This window comes from Microtus oregoni, unplaced genomic scaffold (genome assembly GCF_018167655.1).
Source record: "Microtus oregoni isolate MIOR12 unplaced genomic scaffold, Mior012 000008F_ref0000371, whole genome shotgun sequence".
In the NCBI taxonomy this organism is placed as follows: Eukaryota; Metazoa; Chordata; class Mammalia; order Rodentia; family Cricetidae; genus Microtus; species Microtus oregoni.
The window spans coordinates 48,551,038-48,569,972 of NW_024543067.1; the positions used below are offsets into that span (position 1 = coordinate 48,551,038).

Sequence of the window (18,935 nt, forward strand, 5' to 3'; positions counted from 1 at the left end):
GCATTTGTCATTTCTTGTGAGCCAAGTGGTGGCTGTTAGTATTGTCCTTCTGTTGCGTCACGAAGGAAGTGAGATTTCAATAGGTAATTTGCTAAAGACTTCAGAATTTTGAAATGAGGAGAGGCTGAATCCTAATCCTTGGGTCTGACTTCAAAGCCCAGCTTTTTGCCTTTAAAGAGACTTGATGTAAGTTCCAAACTCTCAAAATATCTATATTTTTAGAACCTATCCCTTTCACTTTTTGCTCTAAAGTCTCCACAGCTCTCCCAGCCCACCTATGATAAATACTAATGCTCATACCAACCTTCATAGCTTAATAGAATACAGTGACAGTTAAATTTGAAGATGCTTATGTTTCAATCTAATCAAAGAAGAAATAGTAGTATCCAGGAAAGAGATTTTTCATGCCATTGAATTTAAGGTTCCAAAATTTTGTTCCCTAAAAGTTCATACAATATTTTGGTAAACTCAACTGAATTCCTAAAATACATGATTGCTATACTTTAATTTTTATGAGACTGTTTATATTAATATATTTCTTCCTGCAATCATACTTGCCAAGTAGTAGTAAGTCATCCTGTAAAAATTAGAACCCAAACAATATTAAACCTCTTAGTGCATTAAAAAAAAAACCTTTAACCTGTGTATTATATCTCATTCTGGTGTTAAAATACATTCAACATCAAGAAATTTATATCCACCTCATGTTTCCTCCTACTTGCTTCTGGTAAAATGCAAATCTTCCTTTTGTTCCACTTTTAGAAATGAAATTAGTCATAGTCTTTTATATAACTGTGTTGGTAAAGTCACCAAGTTATTTTAAAAAAAAAAGAACTTGTTTTGGTTTTGCAAAGAGCTGAGGAAGAAAACTACTCATATGTTTTAGTTTGTTATTAAAATTTAGAAATAAAAACAAGTGCCTGTGAGTTGAGAAAACATATAGCTTACTTAAAGCCACTTTAAACCTAAAGTCACATAATCTAGATTTTGTGTCTCTGTGATATTTCTAGTAAGGAACACAACTTCCTGGAAAAATCAAACAGGCAGGGTAGATAATAAGAGCGGTATCTAATGTCATGACATTTTCCCAAGGAACATGGCTTTTAAAAATTTCATGTTGTAACTTTGTGTGTTTTGTATCCTCTGTGAAGGACAGCCGCCTCATCCTTCTTTGGTGTCAAATATCCGTATATGTTAGGAATGCCATGTTAGTGCTTTGTGGTATAGGGAAACTGGTTGCCTTTTTCTGCTTAGCTCTTTCTATGTGAGCTGTTCTTCTTTCTTCTATCACTGGAAGATATTCTGTCTGTCTGGTGCACCACCACTGCCTGGCGAAAGATTCTCTTTGTAAATTCACTGCAGACCTGTTTTCCAGAACCTTTAATGTCATTGATTTGCTTTCAGGTTAGTTTTGCCTTTGAAATGGCTCCTGATCTCCCTCATCAGCAAACGAGAGCCTATTATATAACTGTCAATAGAGTTCTGTCACTTGCATCCCCCCCCCCTTCTGTCTCTGTCTCTTTCTCTCCAACAGAGAGTTATTACTGCCAGTGTGCCATTTTAAATCCAGCCTGCAGGACTTGGCAGGCATTCTTAGGATACCTGGTTCCCTCCCTTTCAGGTTGGAATGTCATCATCACTGTGAGCCGCGCAGGCTCTAGATGTTTTCTCTCTGGCAGCCTCCTGCAGCTGTCACCTGCATCAGTTACAGAATTATGTTTTCTCTTACTTTCAAAATTATTAATGATATCTTGAGCAAGAGTGATTCTGTACTTTTTTTTGTTCCACAATAACATCAAGAGCATTTAAAAAGCTGAAGCTCAGCATACCTAAAGAATTTTTGAATATTTGTTTGGGGAATCAGAGTGTGAAATCCAAAGCTGGACAACTGTTGTATTCCTGATTTCAAAAATAGGAGCTAATTAAAGAAGACGTTAAGAGTTGGCTTTTGAGCACCACTCTGCAGAAGCCCAGAATTCTGTAGGTAAAATTTACTGTATTTTTTTCTTTTGCTACAGTAACTTTCTTCTTGAAACCTAGGGCCAAAGTTAATCTTTATAATGTATATGCAATTGGCTAACAAAAATGATAACATAAATGTCATTTAGTGGTTGTCTAAGTACTTGGAAGCAAAGTAAGTCAAAATAATTAATAGAATATAATATAGCATAATCAGTTTTATCCCTAAGTCCTAGAAAGGAATGTATGTTATATAAATTAGTTATATAAAGATCCTCGCTCTAATTTTAAACATCCGTGAAACAAAATAAATAATTAAAAAGAACTAAACTCTGTATACTAGACATTAAACAATAACCTTAATGATGACTTTTTAATATTAAGTTCTTATGCTACCCTTTCTTCAGAAGACTTAGGAAACCCTCCTTCTTTAAAACAGAGCTTTCTAATTAAGTTTTAGATAATGCTCTTGATAAATTATTTAAACCATATTTTATATAGACTTGAGGTTTTCTATGCTGTTTGACTGTTTTCCCAAAGAATTTTATGTTTGGGGGTATTTTTATTGAAATCTAGATTTGTACTGCCTACTGAAACATTTTATTATACCACTAAACTAAGATCTTACACTGATTTCACTGTTTGTAATCTAACACAACTCGTTATCAAAAATGTATCTTTGTACTCTTGGCCCAGTAGTTTTTCACTAGCCTAGTCAACAAAGGGCTTACCTTATCAGACCAGGGGTTGAACATACTTAATCTGAAGTGCTTAGAACTCAAAACGTTTTATATCAAAATGATGTCACAGATGAAAAATTGTACACCGTATCTCATGTGACAAATTGTAGTCAAAATGTGGATACGAAGTACCATTACATACAATTGCCCATAGACTATATGTAAGTCATACATAAAATATAAATGAATTTTATTTAGGCTTGGTCCCCTCTGATCTTTTTCCATTGATACATGGAGAGATATATATTCAGATAGATGATAGATGATAGATAGATAGATAGATAGATAGATAGATTGATTGATTTGTCTGACTCTGAAAATATCTGAAATCTAAAGCTTTTCCGTTACCAAGCATTTTAAGTAAGTGGTACTTACCCTGCATTTCTCTTATTATTGAGAAGCTATAAAAGCTTTAAATTTCTGGAGCATTGGCTCTGATGTGTTTTAAAATATTCAGATATTACTGAGGAGGCTTGAAATATGTGTGCTGGGTTATCTTGATAATTTATTGCTGGATATGTAGAAAAGAAGGCATAAATGGAAGTGTTCCCATAACCCTTGACATAGCAGATAATGGGAGGTAATCATTTTATTTAATATTTCTGTTTGGATTAAGAGTGTAATAGTGATTAGATATTCATTTAGAATGCAATATTAATACAAACTGAAATTAAATTCATTAATATCTCTAAGGTCCTGAGAGAAGCAGCCTCATGTTTAGAAGTTGTTGCCTAGGCTGTTACACTAGGATCTCTCTTTCTTTACTAGAAAAACCAGTCTTCATGTTTATTTTCACTTCTGATATTTATTCCAGTTCTGCAGAAGAACTTTTCATGGCTTGCAACTTCAGTTGTTAAATTCTGACCCCTCCTCATCAAATCTCTTTACCTAAAACAGATATGAAAAGTCATACAAGACTTTCAAAGGAGGGTTGAATTTAATTCACCACTTTCAAAATTTAAAATAAAATAAAAAACAAGACAACTAAAAGATAACCTTAGTAGATACAGAACATCACATGATAAAGGTCATCACCAGTTTATTTTATACTTTTATTCAGTTAGGAACAGGGAAGCTCTTCACATTTGTTTTCTACCCAAAAGACCCGAAGTTATTTTTAATGGTGAAATACAAGAAACAATCAGATTAAATCTGGGAACAACATAGACATTTAAAAACATTATTTCTTTTGTTTTTTTTTTTAAAATATTTATTTATTTATTATGTATACAATATTCTGTCCGTGTGTATGTCTGCAGGCCAGAAGAGGGCACCAGACCTCATTACAGATGGTTGTGAGCCACCATGTGGTTGCTGGGAATTGAACTCAGGACCTTTGGAAGAGCAGGCAATGCTCTTAACCACTGAGCCATCTCTCCAGCCCCATTTCTTTTGTTTTTTGAGATTATAATATATCATTTTCCCCTTCCCTTTCCTCCTTCCAAGCCCTCCCATGTACCCTCCTTGCACTCTTTCTGATTCGTGGTCTGTTTTTATCTATCTGTCTGTTTGTCTATCTGTCTATCTATCTATCTATCTATCTATCTATCTATCCATCCATCCATCTATCCATCCATCCATCTATCCATCTATCTATCTATATGTGTATAATTTCCCCTATTGTATACTCTTCAGTGATCCTTGCCTTGGGTGCAGGAGTTTGTATTGGAGATGTATCTGTAGGGACTGATTCCCACAGCTCTGTATTTTGTTTGTGTCTTTCTATAATGGTTGTGATCTATTACAAAGAGAAGTTTCCCCAATAAGTGGTTAAGACTAGGCTTATCTGGGAGTATAAGGATAAACATTTAGAATGTAGGTATGGATTAAGCTGGTTTAGTAAAGTAGCAGTTGTAGATTCTTCTCTAATTCCAGGACTTCACTATCCCTGGTTAGATGGCTAGATTCCTAGTAACAGGCATGTCTTAAGTCCAATTAGAGACTTTTGCTTACTGCCAGGGTGTGCATGCCATTACTGTACCCTTAGAGTTATTGTGCCATGCTGGTGGTTATTGTGGTTCATAGGCATCATAGCTGGGTAGAGCTGTTGGTTGCCTCCTTCCTTTGGAAGCTTGCATGATACCTTCTGGTCCCATGAAATTTAGTCTTCTTGACGAAGCATTCATGTCAGTTCCAGCTCAGAGGTCTCTAGGTCCTGTGAATGAAGCACATAATATCTTTGGCAACAGGACTTAAGTTCTACCTCTGGAGAGCAACCAAGAGCAACAACTGCAGTACATATTTTGGAAGTCTATTGAACAACCCTGACCAACAATTCAAAAGAGGGCTTCCCTTGTCAGGTGTTTATATTTTTATTAGATGTTTTTGGCTTTCAGAGGGAGCATTGTCAGCCCAAATGAGAGAATTTTATTTAAACTATGTATATATGTTTATATACAAGCGTACAGGTATTATCTTTTTAGGTATATCATAGTATCTACTAAAATTTTTTATGTAGATACTAAATAGTATCCTCTTTATAACTTTTCATACATCCTTACTGTTATTTTACCCTTCTTTCTCTTTCTTGTATTTAAGATAAACATTTCTTAAAAGATCCAATTAAACAAGACAGAAGCAAAGGACTGGAACGGGAGAATTAAATTTAGATTATTTATATGTCAGTCTAGAAAGGTCTGTAGTCACATTATTATAATAACCTATAGAGCTGGACCTATAGAGTTAACTTGATGGGTAAAGCTACTACTGTTCTTGCAGAGGGCTTGAGTTTGACACCCTCTACCCTCTCCCCCAACCCTAATTTCTAATCCAGTGTGATTGACCTTTATCACCATGAATAGGTAAGGTATTATTTTAGGCTTTAGGCTGGGATGTAAATATTCAAGAAGTAAATTTACCACTCTCTTACTCCTGTGTATCAGTAATGGTTCTGGAATTTAACAGGAGCAAAATGGGTAGTGGATGCAAAAAGAATGTGCACACAGGCAGTTTCCCTGCACCCTCAAGTACAAATGGGACCTAGAATTCCTAGTGACATCCTCTGCTCTTAATTTTTATTGCAGCTTTAATCAGTTAGACTTTGTGTCACTGTTTTAGAAATGAACAAATATACACACTCTTTATCCCAACAGGAAAGAAAGCCATGTTAGCAAACCAAGAAGCAGGGTTAGAACAGCCTAATGCTCTGGAAAGACCAGTTGAACGTGGGATAATCTCTGAATAATGGGTTTATTGTATTGAGAGTTTGTTTAAAGGATCATAATTGTAATTTATCCCATCATTATCAGTTAGTTATGACTTCCATGTGTAATTAATTCCCACTGATGATTCTAGGTATGATGTTTCCAAGTAATAAGGAAAAAAAAGAATATTTGTCCCTTTCTGCTGTTAAGTTTATTTGAACACATGCAAATATGCATAACCAAAATAAATCTTCTGCCCCTTTCTGATTGGAGACGAAGGAGGAATGAATAGATGGGGAGGGGGTTTGATGGAAATGGGAGGAACAGGAGGAGAGGAAGATGAAGAAACTGTGGTCGGTGTGTGTATATATATATATATATATATATATATATATATATATATATTTATATTGCCAGTAAGCCATAGCCATATGGTGATACACAGATTACTAGAAATAGGTTAAATTAAGATGTAAGAGTTAGCTAATAATAAGTTAGAGCTAATAAGCCAAGCAGTGATTCAATTAATACAGTTTCTATGTGGTTCTGGGTGGCTGGAATGAACAAGCAGCCTTCCTATAACACTCTAAGATTATTTTTTATTTTATTTTTATTAATATTTTTCCCTATATATATATATATATATATATATGTTGTGAATTTGTTAGTGTTTGTGAGAGATATATGAATTCCTAATTGTTTTTATATGATAAAAATTTTCTATATCTTACTTTTCAGACTCAGCTTATCTTAGAGATTATACTGAATCAGTAGATAGGCTCTAAAAAAAATAAAAATGGCTGGATGTGGCAATGCAAGCCTTTAATCCCAGCCCTTGGGAGACAGAGGCAGATGAATCTCTGAATTCAAGACCAGCCTGGTTTACACAGCAAGTTTCAGGCCATCCAAGGCTATGTAGGGAGTCCTTGTCTCAAAAAACTAACCAAAGGAGCAAAGAAATGCACATCAGTAATTCTGTTTGAGTGTAAAATGATTTATTCAGCCAACTCCTTATTGGTGCATGTTTGGCTTTCTCATATACATATTGGGTGGCTTTTTAAGTAATCACTTGTTTTAAATTGTTTAAGCTAGTCATTGTGTTCCCATGGCATAAAGCCCATACTCTGTTGTGACCTGTCGTTTGTAACCACATTGAATACTTGCTGCCCCACTAGCTCTCGTGCCTTCTGGCTCTGACACATACTCCTTGGAGCAGTTCTCCCTGACCATCCTGTCTCCTGGGTTGTTTTGCTCCCAAGTTTTCTTATTAACCACGAAAACATCTGGCTTTCTCTTGCTTTCTTCATTTAAGTAGTATACAGTTGACTTACCATCTTGTGCCTTGTTGTCCTCATCTAAAATTGGAGATAAAGGCTGACCGTATGGCTCAGTGTAAAAGCACTTATCTCACAAGCCTGTTAACCAAATATGTCCAAAAGCCAGATGTTGTGGTACATGACTGAACTCTGGAATCCCAGTATTCCTACAGACAGAGACTGGAGAATCACCTGCAGTCTCATGGATGATCTAGCCTGGAATATACAATACGGCAACAACAATAAGAAAGACCCTGCCTCAGCAAGTAGAGGACTCCCAAAAGTTGTCTTTTGTCTTCCACATGCTTTGTACACACATGTACACACAATAGTAAATATGAATTAATCAAATTACTAGCAGCTAGGGGGAAATAAACAGTAACCTATTATTATAGTTTGTGTCACAGACTCAGAAATTAACCAATATACTGTAAATATCTCACCACATACTGGTGAAATTAAGAGCATGACACTTATTTTGCAGCAAAGAACTTTAGACAGGAAAGTTTTTGAATTTTTGCAGGTTTAACACATTAAAGGTAGCGCCAAAATTATATTCATTCTAAGTAAAAAAAAATGTTTTGAGTGAAGACTTACTGTGTAGCACTGGCTGGTCTGGAACTGTTTAGACAAGGCTAGCCTCAAAGTCATTGATCCACCTGCCTCTGCCCCCTGAGTGCTGGAATTAAAGGTGTGTGCATCACGACTGACTTCTGAGTAAATTTTAAATATTTGATGACTAAAACAGATTGTTCCATTGAACTTGTAGAGGGACTGTTTACTCCAGTTTATCCAGAACTTTTCCTGAGCATAACAAAGAAAGTGTCTTAAGAAAGTTTAGCTAGGAGACTTGCAGTCTGTGAGAAAGATGCTTCCATGTGCAGATAGTGTTTCCCATGAGGTGAAGTCTGACCTGGTCTAGAGTACTCCATCTGGGTCCTGAGTTGCTGTAAGTGTACAGATTTCCCTCAGTCGTCTTCATCTGCTCTGAATATTTGGATTTGCTGAAGAATCTGGAGAAAGATGAATCAGACTCCAGTAATTGTGTGTACAGAGTAAGGAATTAAGACCTTGGGAAAGTGCCTTTAGTCCAGCTCCTGATCTCTGAGCTTATGGTGTTGGTTTGCTGTGTGCTGTCTTTTAGAGTAACTCACCCTGAAGGGTGCAATTCTTAGCAAACATCACTATTCTAGGGATTTGTTTTCAGGGCTCTTTCACTGTTGTCTTTCTCATATATTAATCAATGGAAATGTTTTCTCCAAATACTATTTTTTTATTTATTGTCTCGATCGTCAAACAAGTTAAGTTGATGTATTTAGGTAATGTGGTATTTTATTGCCATTAGGTTGATTACCGTGTTTTATGCCATCACAGGATGTGCCTCTTGGTGGAAGAAGAGGGAAGACAGTTTCTTTCTCCTATTGTATCCCATGAATTACAAATGCTGTGGAAATGTCTTACCATTAAGAAAAATATTTTATCCAGGCCTGAAATTCAGGCCTATCTCAACTAGTTGGGAAATTAAGGCAAGAAAATCTTAAGTTCAGTGCCTGGTTACAAAACAGTTAAAAGCTGTCCACACAACTTACCATTTCAGCATAAAAAGTGTAAAGGCTGAGGATAGCTAGTGGCCAGGGCATTTGATGAGCATGCACAGGGCCTGGGCTTACTCTCCAATACTTAAAAAGAAAAGAACATTTCAAGACAACTGGATGGGAACTACCTTTATTCTCTGCCAGGCCTTCTTTACTATGAAGATATCCAAAACAAGACACTGGATCCGAACTCAGTTCCTTCTTCATGCTCTGAGATGGTGACTGGTTTGCCAGGCGAGCTTGATTTAAAGGTCACAGACTACAGTGCGTGTAATTGCTTACAGTCCCATCAAATAGGATCACAGTCTAGGGAGAACAAAGTGCATCAACAGCCAGACAACTGCCTGCAGTTATAAAGTATGTTTATAGCAGGTTATCTTGAAGGTAGACTATCAAGGTTAGTTTCTTCTTGTGCTAACTGAATTGTAATCCTTGCCACAACTAAGATATTCTTGTTTTTGTTTTTTTAGTGTCCAAAAAGCACGGCAAGCTCATTACTTTTCTACGAACATTCATGAAGTCTCGCCCAACAAAACAGAAGCTAAAGCAGCGGGGAATCTTGAAGGAGAGAGTGTTTGGTTGTGACCTGGGGGAGCACCTACTGAATTCTGGGTTTGAAGGTAATATTCAGCTTTATGATCTTATGTTGTTCCTGACATGTTTGTATTGGTTTCTGTCACCAGTCACAGGGCAGATGTGGTGACCAGTGTGCCGTGGTTCAAGTTCAGCAGCTGGTGCTGTGGCTCACCTCCATTCTGGGTGGAGCTAAGAGTCTTAGGAAGTGCTTTGCCAGAAGTGTTCTGATCGGATAGAGTTGGCAGCATACAAAGGGCATTGTTACCTTGAGGACTTTGTCACATCTGTCCAGGTTACTTCTTCAGCCAGCTTCCCTGTTCATGTCCTCAAACATTTGTTTCCAATGATGGGTGTTGTTTTTTGATACTGTAAAATCCTAAAACCAGTCTCCTAGATTTTATACCTAAAATGTACATTCCTTTCTCCTTAAATTCTGAATGAATAATTTAGTGGTTGATGAATTGTTGGAGGGAGGGAAAGGAGTTTGAAGTTTTGAGGGCTGAAGTTCTAATTAGAACAGAATGTGTTTTTTAATATCCGGATTATATTTCATTTAATAAGTGTGTAAAATTTGAGACTTTGTCTATATTGTTTGCAGTCTATATCTGCAGTTATACCATGAATATATATTTTATATACACACATAACTATTTAAAGTCTAAAAGAATTAAGTGTATACTTTAAATTATAAAACAACTAGAAAAATCAGGAAGAAAAATACTCATATTTTTATATATAACTGTGAGAGAAGATGAGAAATATATATAAAATAAAAAGATCTACCTATGTATTACATATAATTGTTTTTCCTTACATTCACTCTGCTTTATTTAGACTTTATAACTAAATGACAACTGTAAATTATAGTTATGTGCTGCATAGTGCTGTATTGGGCAGTGATAGATTATATATATGGCAGTAGTTCTGTAAGGCTGCAGTGTAGCTGAAAAATTTCTGTCACCTGAGAGACAGGTAGGCTTCCAAAAACTTAGTGCAGGTTGGAGATCTCAGGGCTTGAGTTTAGTTTCCAGAATAATTGCCTCCCAACAAAAAGTCTTGGCCAGCACAACACTGAGTATTTATGTCAAGATTGGCACTGGTCATTGTATAAAAGTATAAACTGTAAAATTATAATGACATACCTAATTTTTTTATGTTTTTCAAGACAAAGTCTTTTTATGTAACCCAGACTGCAGTCATATGTAGTCCAGAAGGGCCATGAAGATCCCACTGACTTTGCTCCTGAGTGCTGGGATTATAGGTGTGACATAGCAGACTTGTGTACATAGTTCCTGATAATGATAATGAATGATAATATTACTATTTTATGTAATAACTGTACTATTTAAAATAAGCACATTTTCTTTATAGAAAATGTTTCATTGTGGTAGTTTTACACATTATGAATTACACTTGTTATTTTAGAGTGCATTGCTTCTATTTAAAAGTTACTCTTGAACTATATGGTATGCTGTGATGGCAGCAGCCTCACACATTTTACATTTACTGTGTCTCTTGACTGGATTATTTTCTCATGTATTTGATTTAATCTCATTTTGTGTTTTTCATTGTGGTCTCTAAGTTTATAAAAGCAACCATTAATGTTGTCAGGAAGAGGCCACATTGCTTACCCTGGACACGGTGTTAAACATGATTAGGAAGTATGCAGGTAGAAGGCAGTCAGTGATGGTTGGTCCATCCTGTCAGACACGCTTGCTCTGTCATAGCTCTAATCATAAAGAAGGACATGCTGGTGACTGTTAAGAGTTCTTTTTTTTTTATTTTTATTTATTTTTAAGACAGGGTTTTTCCATAGCTTTTGGTTCCTGTCCTGGAACTAGCTCTTGTAGACCAGGCTGGCCTCGAACTCACAGAGATCCGCCTGCCTCTGCCTCCCGAGTGCTGGGATTAAAGGTGTGCGCCACCACCGCCCGGCAAGAGTTCTTTTTTATTAGGGACCCAAAACTGATCAAAGTACTGAAAACAAGTAACTATTGGATGCTCAGTTTTAAATGGGAAATCTGCATAACTCCTCCAAGGCTCAGGGAGCATCACTGACTAGGAGGCAGAAAGAATGCTGGAGACAGAGGATCCAAAGGAGTGCCCTGACACAGTCCCCTCTGGGTATGTCATGGCTAACATTCTGTCTGAATGGGAGGGATCTCTTAAGGCCCCATCCCTCCGGGTGGTTGCTGGAGAGGGAGTGTTATAATCTTCAGTGGTGTATACACTGGTGAGTTACCAGTGCTCAAATAAAGCACTACCATCCATTCTCACGTAGTGGGCTACAAGCACACACACTCACCCACATGCAGGAAAGTAGTAAGAGAGTGGCTGAGAAGGGATTTAGTAAAAGAAAGTGGAGAGAATATGAAGAAAGTAAAGTGGGGGGTATAAATTATGAAAGAATAAATAAATATTTTAAAGAACACTTTGCATTATCAGGGGCAAGGAGACTAACAGAAATTGACAGTCTGGGGCTAGGGAGATGACCAAGTTAATTGCTGACTTGTCTTAGGCTTATAAAGTTCTGATCAAACTGAAATACTCTCACTACCAGAACCTTGCTTGGGCATCACCAAAGCATGCTATAAGTGGCATCTAGAGGATGAGTAAGAAGAGTCCTTCTGCTTCAGAAGATTTGCCAAGGGTGGGAAGGTTGTGAAAATCAGCATGGCTGAGGTGGAGCTGGCAAACGCCTTAACCCTAGGTGTGGGTGAGGGCGATACTCAGTCACGGGATGTTCTTGAGGAATGGATGACTGTGGAGTACCTGGAACTGGATCAAAAGTGCACAGTTGAAGAAGCAGCAAGAGTAAAGGAAGCTGTGGGAGAAAAAGAGCCACCCAAATTCATGATGGGGCTTTCGCAGCAGCTTTCCTAGGCCTCAGCAAGCTCAGTTTACACCAGTGCCAAAGGCTGTCTGTAAGGACTGTGGTGCTCTTATTGGCAGATCTGTGGTAGAAGAGAAGTAGGTCAAGCTGCCCACTGAGGAGATGGACAGCTCACTAGAAACAACTGTGGCAGGGCTTCAGAGTGACCCCAGAAAGCACTGTTGGCTTCCAGTAGGACAAGATGGAGAAGTGGAGACTATGGTACTGAAGATTCTGACCCTGAGTTAGACTGGGTTAGATGTTTATGTCTTTATTTCTAAGAAGAAAGCTGAAAAAGTAAAATAATTTAAAAAGTTTGTAGGTTAAGTAAGAAAACTATAGTGAATTGTGGGTTTAGCAGTGATTACAAAAGAGTCAAAATGTAAAAAAGCTTATAAAATAAACAGTTATAGTAGCTAAGATTAATTTATTAAAGAAAAATATTTTTATGATCTTAGTGCACCTCGTGCAACAGCTTTCTAGTCAGAGGTGCATAGCATGCCTGGGCCTAGGCACTGACTCAGCCAACACGTTTTCAAGTCCTGAAATCCCCATTTAGTAAGTGCACTCAAAAGGTGCGTGGCATTTTTTTATTTTATACTAAACTTTTCTCTACAATTGTTATGTTTAGATATGTTCACAGATACAAATATTTACCCATTGGACCATGATTAACCACAGTATTCAGAACAGTACTGTGCTGCCCAGTTTGTGCCCTTGGAGCAGTGGACAGGATTATACAACCTGGATGTAAAGTAACCACATGGTTAGGTGTGTGAATACACACTCTGATGTTGGCACAGTGAAACCCAAGGATGTTTGCCTGAGCATATGTCCCGGTCCTTAAACAAAGCATGACTTCACGGTCTTTACATGAAACATGGATATTTGTCACACATTTTTTTCTGAGAAGCTTATATCAGAATAATATTTTGCTGAGCGATTCATTCTCAGAGTTGTATTCCTGGTGAGTGATCAGATTTACAGAGATAATCCTGTTACACTTTCTACTTTTCAGCACCTCCACGTTGGAGCAAATCACAAACCCGACCTGTTTCTCTTACATGGTGTTGTAAGAAATCATGTAGGAGCCTGTCAAACCAGTTTTCTGTTTATTCTTTATTTTCTTGTCCCTGGTGCCCAGGTTCTCTCGGGATGATTTTACAGAGCTTAAACTCTCATAGTTTGGCAAATGTGAGCTCACTAAAGATTACAGATACTTATAAGAATGGCTCTTTAAAAATCTGCCAACAGAATTTTCTGTGCACATATCCTACTGATTTTAACATTTACTTGAACATCCTTAACCTTAGAGTTGGGTTATTTTCTTGTTTTTATGTCTCTTACCATTGCACATGCTTGCTGGGTGGGATCATTAGTAAGAGTCAGTCTTCACCAGGGTGTTCCATGCCTGACCTTCCAGCATCAGCTCAGACTTGGAAGTTTTGGCCAGCCCTTCCTCCCTTCCTCCCTTCCTCCCTTCCTCCCTTCCTCCCTCCTTCCCTCCCTCCCTCCCTCCCTCCCTCCCTCCCTCCCCCCCTTCCTCCCTCAATTAGTGGATCCCTTTCTCTATCCCTCTGTCCCTTCATAATTAGTGGAAAACAGCTGCCAACATAACATTTGGTGTTGACAGTTAGAAGGTTTTACACAATGTTTATAAATTCTGATTATAAAGTCTGGAAGGTGGAACATAGCTTTCAAGTATCTAAGATTTTTTTTTTTCCATGAAGGCTTCTTTTATTTATTGTACATTTTTAAAATGGGATTTCCTTAAAACTTTGACAGGAAATGGCTAATAAAAATGATGAGAACTTTGTAGGAAATAGGTAAAATTATTTTGATCTGAAACAAAAGTATTAGTACTGGAGATGTAGCCCATTTATGAGCTTTCCCAGTAGGCAGAGCCCCAGGTTTCGTCTCTCATACTTTGTAAAGCAGCATGGTAGAGTGCATCTGTAGTCTCAGTCCTTGGGAGACAAAGTCAAGGAGATCAGAAGTTCAAAGTCATCCTTGGTTACAAGATGAATTCTAGGCCAGCCTTGGCTTCATGAGACCCTGTGACAAACAAGAAAAGAAAAAAAATAAAAAACATGAAAAGTACTTTAAAATCTAAAGGGAGGAAACTCTACACATTACTGTTTTTGAAGTTATTTGTCTCTTTGAGCAAAGACCCTTACTTTTAAACCACTGTACATAGATGAGGGTTTTATGACATAGTGCTGAGGTGGGGGAGATAGATGAAATCACTCCTGAGTCCAGTCCTTTTGTGTCGGTATATTCTCCTCACTGGGAATCACGCTTGTTCTGAGTGCACAGTAGTGCTGTGGCAGAGCCACAGAGCCGTCTCCCTGAAAGTCAGCTGTGCATTGCATCCTTGTCCACAGTGCCTGCATGGCGTCCACAGTAAAATTGATCTAATAAATATCGATTGGGCAGTGTGAGAGAAAGACCAGTCATAAAACCAAATGTAATGTAAAAACAAGGGTCAGTTTTTGTTGTCTTATCCTACTACTTTTAGCAGTAATTCTAAACTTCCTGAATTCTAACTTAAATGTTTCCTTATTCTCTTATTGTAAGATCATAGCCCAAACTGAAAGTGTTAAAGCAAACCAGAATTGTATTTAGAATATTTATGAATAGTTCGTGAAGTGATCTTATTTTGGAGGGACCAGTTTGAAGGTTTCTATAGTTATAGTCCAGCTTGGTCATTGTTTTATATGAAGTTGGCTGGTTTGGTAGAGGTTGGTTGGGAGGGGGTAGCTAATAAAGTTTTCCTGCTTCTTTGGGAGATTATGAACATATTTACTATCACATGATATAAGTGTCTAGTAAAAGTTACCTGTGCTTTTTGGCAGCTTATTTTTGTGAAAATAAAATAATGTATAAATAAAGAAGAAATAATTAATACATATGAAAAATAAAATCCTCTCCTGAAAGGATTTCTCCCAAGGCCAATCCTTATGTACATGGGTGACCTAGCATGCTTAGTAAGAAGGTGTGTGTGTGTGTGTGTGTGTGTGTGTGTGCACACACACACACACACACGCTCGCATGCACATGTGCTGGTACATACACATGACTGCTAAATACAGAGGTAAGTGTTGGATCTTTTTCTCATTTGTCGCCACCTTAGTTTTTGTAACAGTCTCTTCGCTGACCAACCAGCTGTTAAGTCCCAGGGTCCCCATCTCCTTCCTAGCATTAGGATCACAATGTGGACCATTGCACCCAAATTTTATGCAGTTGTTGGAGACGAAGCTCAAATCCTTATGCTTGTATAGTAAACACTTTAACCAGTGAGCCACATCCTCAGCCCTATGAAAAGCTTCTTTAACAAAGAACAAGGAGCTGGGGTTGAGGGGAGGTTTGTGGCTCACTGAGTAAAAGCACAGATGTGAGGAGCCAGGACCCACATGGAAACTAGATGAGTAACGTGAGCATCTGGAACCCAAACGTAGGAGATGGGAGGTGGTGACAGGAGTGTCCCTAGAGTTTGTAGTTTGGCATGTGCAGTAGCAAAACAATAAGAATGTACAAACACACACTCAAACGTGCATATGTACACATGCACATTAATACTTCCATTTCCCTTTATAAAGTGTTCACATTCATTATTCCAGTAATCTGTAAATATATTTGCGTTGGAATAGGCTACAAATTTGTAACCCTAAATTTTACTCCACTTCTATTGGAAATGGGACCTAAGCTTAAAAGATGACTTTATATTTAGCACACCAGATTGATTATTTCTTTTTTGGAGGGAGGGGTAGTTTTTTTGAGACAGGGTTTTTCTGTGTAACAGCTCTGGCTGTCCTGGAACTCACTCTGTATACCAGGCTTGTAGTTGGAGGCCACTTGTTTGTTTCCCAGCCACCCAGCAGCTCAGACCCAAAATAACCACACAGAAACTGTATTAATTAAATCACTGCTTAGCCTATTAGCTCTGACTTTTTATTGGCTAGCTTTACATCTTGATTTAACCCATTTCCATTATTTTATATTTTAACACGAGGTTCATGGCCTACCTGCAAGATTCCAACGTGTCTGTCTCCGGCAGTGGCTCCATGGCTTCTTCCCCACTCCACCTCCATTCTCCCAGCATTCAGTTTTGTTTCCCCTGCCTAGCTCTACCCTGCCCTATCAACAGGCCAAGGCAGTTTCTTTATTCACCAGTGGTATTCACAGCATACAGAGGGGAATCCCACATCAGGTGACCTTGAACTCACAGAGGTCCTCCTGCCTCAGCCTCTCGAGTGCTGAGATAAAAGGTGTACATTACCGCCACTACTACCTGGCTCAGATTGATTATTTCTAAGAACACTCAAAAACTTCAAAAAGTTCTCTATAGTTTTCTTCTCTGCTACATAAGCATCTCTTTTTTGTTACTAAAGTTCCTGAATGTCTTAAAGACAAAAGTACACAACTGAAAATTAATATAACTCTGTATAAAACCAAAGCGTTCCTTGCCCCCCTCCCCTTAAGTAACTAGCTCTCAGAGCACAAGTGAGTTAATCGCTTGCTGATTTTGTAGTCATATCAGGAAGGTACTCCTGAGTGCTAAATGCCCAAAGATGGAGGAAGCTTGTTTTGATTTTTCACCTTGAACAGTTTACAGTTGTGAGCTGTACAATAAGGAGACATTTGGAAATGATCTGTCCAGTAACCACATAAGCAGGGTGCTGCAGCTTCCTTGACTTTGGGTCTTTGGGGAAGCTTAAGAGTGACCACTGAATCTGCTAGAACAACAGAATAGAGTTCTCTATGTGGTGAAACTGGTTAAAGAGAGGAGTTCTGTTTTTCTAGAATTATAAAACACAGAAACAAAGTAGTGAGTATAAATTATAAAGGGCCTTATGAACCTGGCAGTATATTGCAGTAATTTAAAATGTTGACTCTGCTTAAACTACTATTGTTGTAATTTAATTTCCATCAGTTCCTCCAGGCCTCTGTGAGAACCATCTGGTCCTCACAGAGAACCCCTGTGAGAAGCTCTACATTTGAAGATGTAGTTCGTTGACTATAAAATGAGGGTAATAATAGTACTCTGCCCATACAATTTCTTTGATAATTAAACAAGTATGCATTGTAGGGTTGGTGAGATGGCTTACCAGGTAAAACCTGATGACCTGAGTTTGATCCCTGGGATCCACATGATTATGGAAAGAGAGAACCAGTTCCCTCATTGCCCTCTAACTTCCCTTCTAGATATGTCTCATGGTGTGTTTGTGCATGCACATGTTGGTGAGGGAGGGAGGGAGGGAGGGAGGGAGGGAGGGAGGGAGGGAGGAAGGATGTTTTGAAGTGTCTACACTGTAAGAACTAGTCCTTGATATACAAAGCGATCAATGTTATTTGCCACTGCTTTTTGATTTTTAATCACATGGGCTTTCAAATTTTAAATGTGAAATATGATAGCTGATAGAATTTGAAAGATGGGTTGCATGACTTTAGCCAGAGGCAAGAAAAGCAAGGTGCCATTACAGTTTACAAAAAAAAATGACATAGTAATATACACTAAATGAAATTCAGTAGCTCAGATTGTCTTACTAATATACCCAACCAGCTTCTGGGTATTTTATCCTTAGTGTAGTATTTATTTCTTTATAGACTGAGTAATGTCCTCCCAATTATTGCTTGTCAGGGATTTTAACTAACACTATCAAATGACCAGTTAAGAAGTTTGTGTGCTGATTAATTTGCATTAAAAATAAACAGTGCCAGTCCCCGGCTATGGTAAAAATTTAAATGGTTACAGAAATTTATCCCATAGTTTTGAACTTTTGTTCTAGCCCATATGCCTGAAGTAGCTCTCCTGTGCATTGACTAAAAGGTAAAAGAAACGTGTTTAGGAGTGAAGTAGTGCAGCACTTGTAAGTAATTACCTTGGTGGAGCATGTGCTTACCTTTGTAAAATCATTTGCTGTGGATGGCATTCGAGTGAACTGCTGTTTGTTGTAGTCTGTAGTTGTGTTGGGGGTTAAACATTTGATCTAAATGAGTCTGTGGCCAGAGACTGCACCATGTATAAACAGAGCCAGGCGTGGTGTTGCCAGGTTTAGATATAAGATGTAATAATTAGATTCTCTTCTTTTTTTAATAACAGACTAATTAATTTGCTCTTCGATTTATAAATTTTATTTTGCTTATAAAAACCAAGATGTTTTGGGTGTCATGTTGGTTACACTGAATAGCAACAATAATCTGCCTTAAACTCTCTTTAGTGCCCCAGGTTCTTCAGAGCTGCACAGCATTCATCGAGAGGTATGGCATTGTGGATGGCATATATCGTCTCTCTGGCGTTGCCTCCAATATCCAGAGACTTCGGTAAAACTCTATGACATTTTCCTTTTTGTTTTTTTTTTTAATTCAGTAAATTAAAATTATTTCAGAAACTAATTTTTATAACCATAGCTACCAGTAACATGGTTGAGATAAACTAGCAAAGAATGTCCCAGAACCATGTATTCTAGCCTCCTCAATACTTCAATAGTATTTTATCTCTCTAAAATGTTTGAAGAAGGCTGGTGAGATGACTTAGCAGGTAGATGCTTGCCACCAAGTTCTGTGACCTGAATTCCAAGCTGGAACCCACATAGTAGAAAGAGAGAACACACTCCCAAATTGTGTTCTGACCTGCATGCATGTGCCTTAGCATGTGTGTCAAAACCCAAATGTAATACATGAAATCTAATGATTTGAAGAAAGTAGCAAGTTACTGAAGTAAAGGTAAACCT

General features: G+C 37.8%; 1 protein-coding gene across 3 annotated transcripts in view; it reads left to right on the forward strand.

Annotated features, from left to right (window-relative positions):
- The window catches only part of Arhgap32 (Rho GTPase activating protein 32), a 233,797-nt gene that overhangs the window by 195,916 nt on the left and 18,946 nt on the right, over nucleotides 1-18,935 (forward strand). For all 3 annotated transcript variants that reach the window (XM_041657642.1, XM_041657643.1, XM_041657644.1), the window contains 2 exons: nucleotides 9,224-9,373; nucleotides 18,423-18,525. In XM_041657642.1, coding sequence (XP_041513576.1) covers nucleotides 9,224-9,373; nucleotides 18,423-18,525 — 253 coding nt within the window. The remainder of the gene's footprint in view (nucleotides 1-9,223; nucleotides 9,374-18,422; nucleotides 18,526-18,935) is intronic.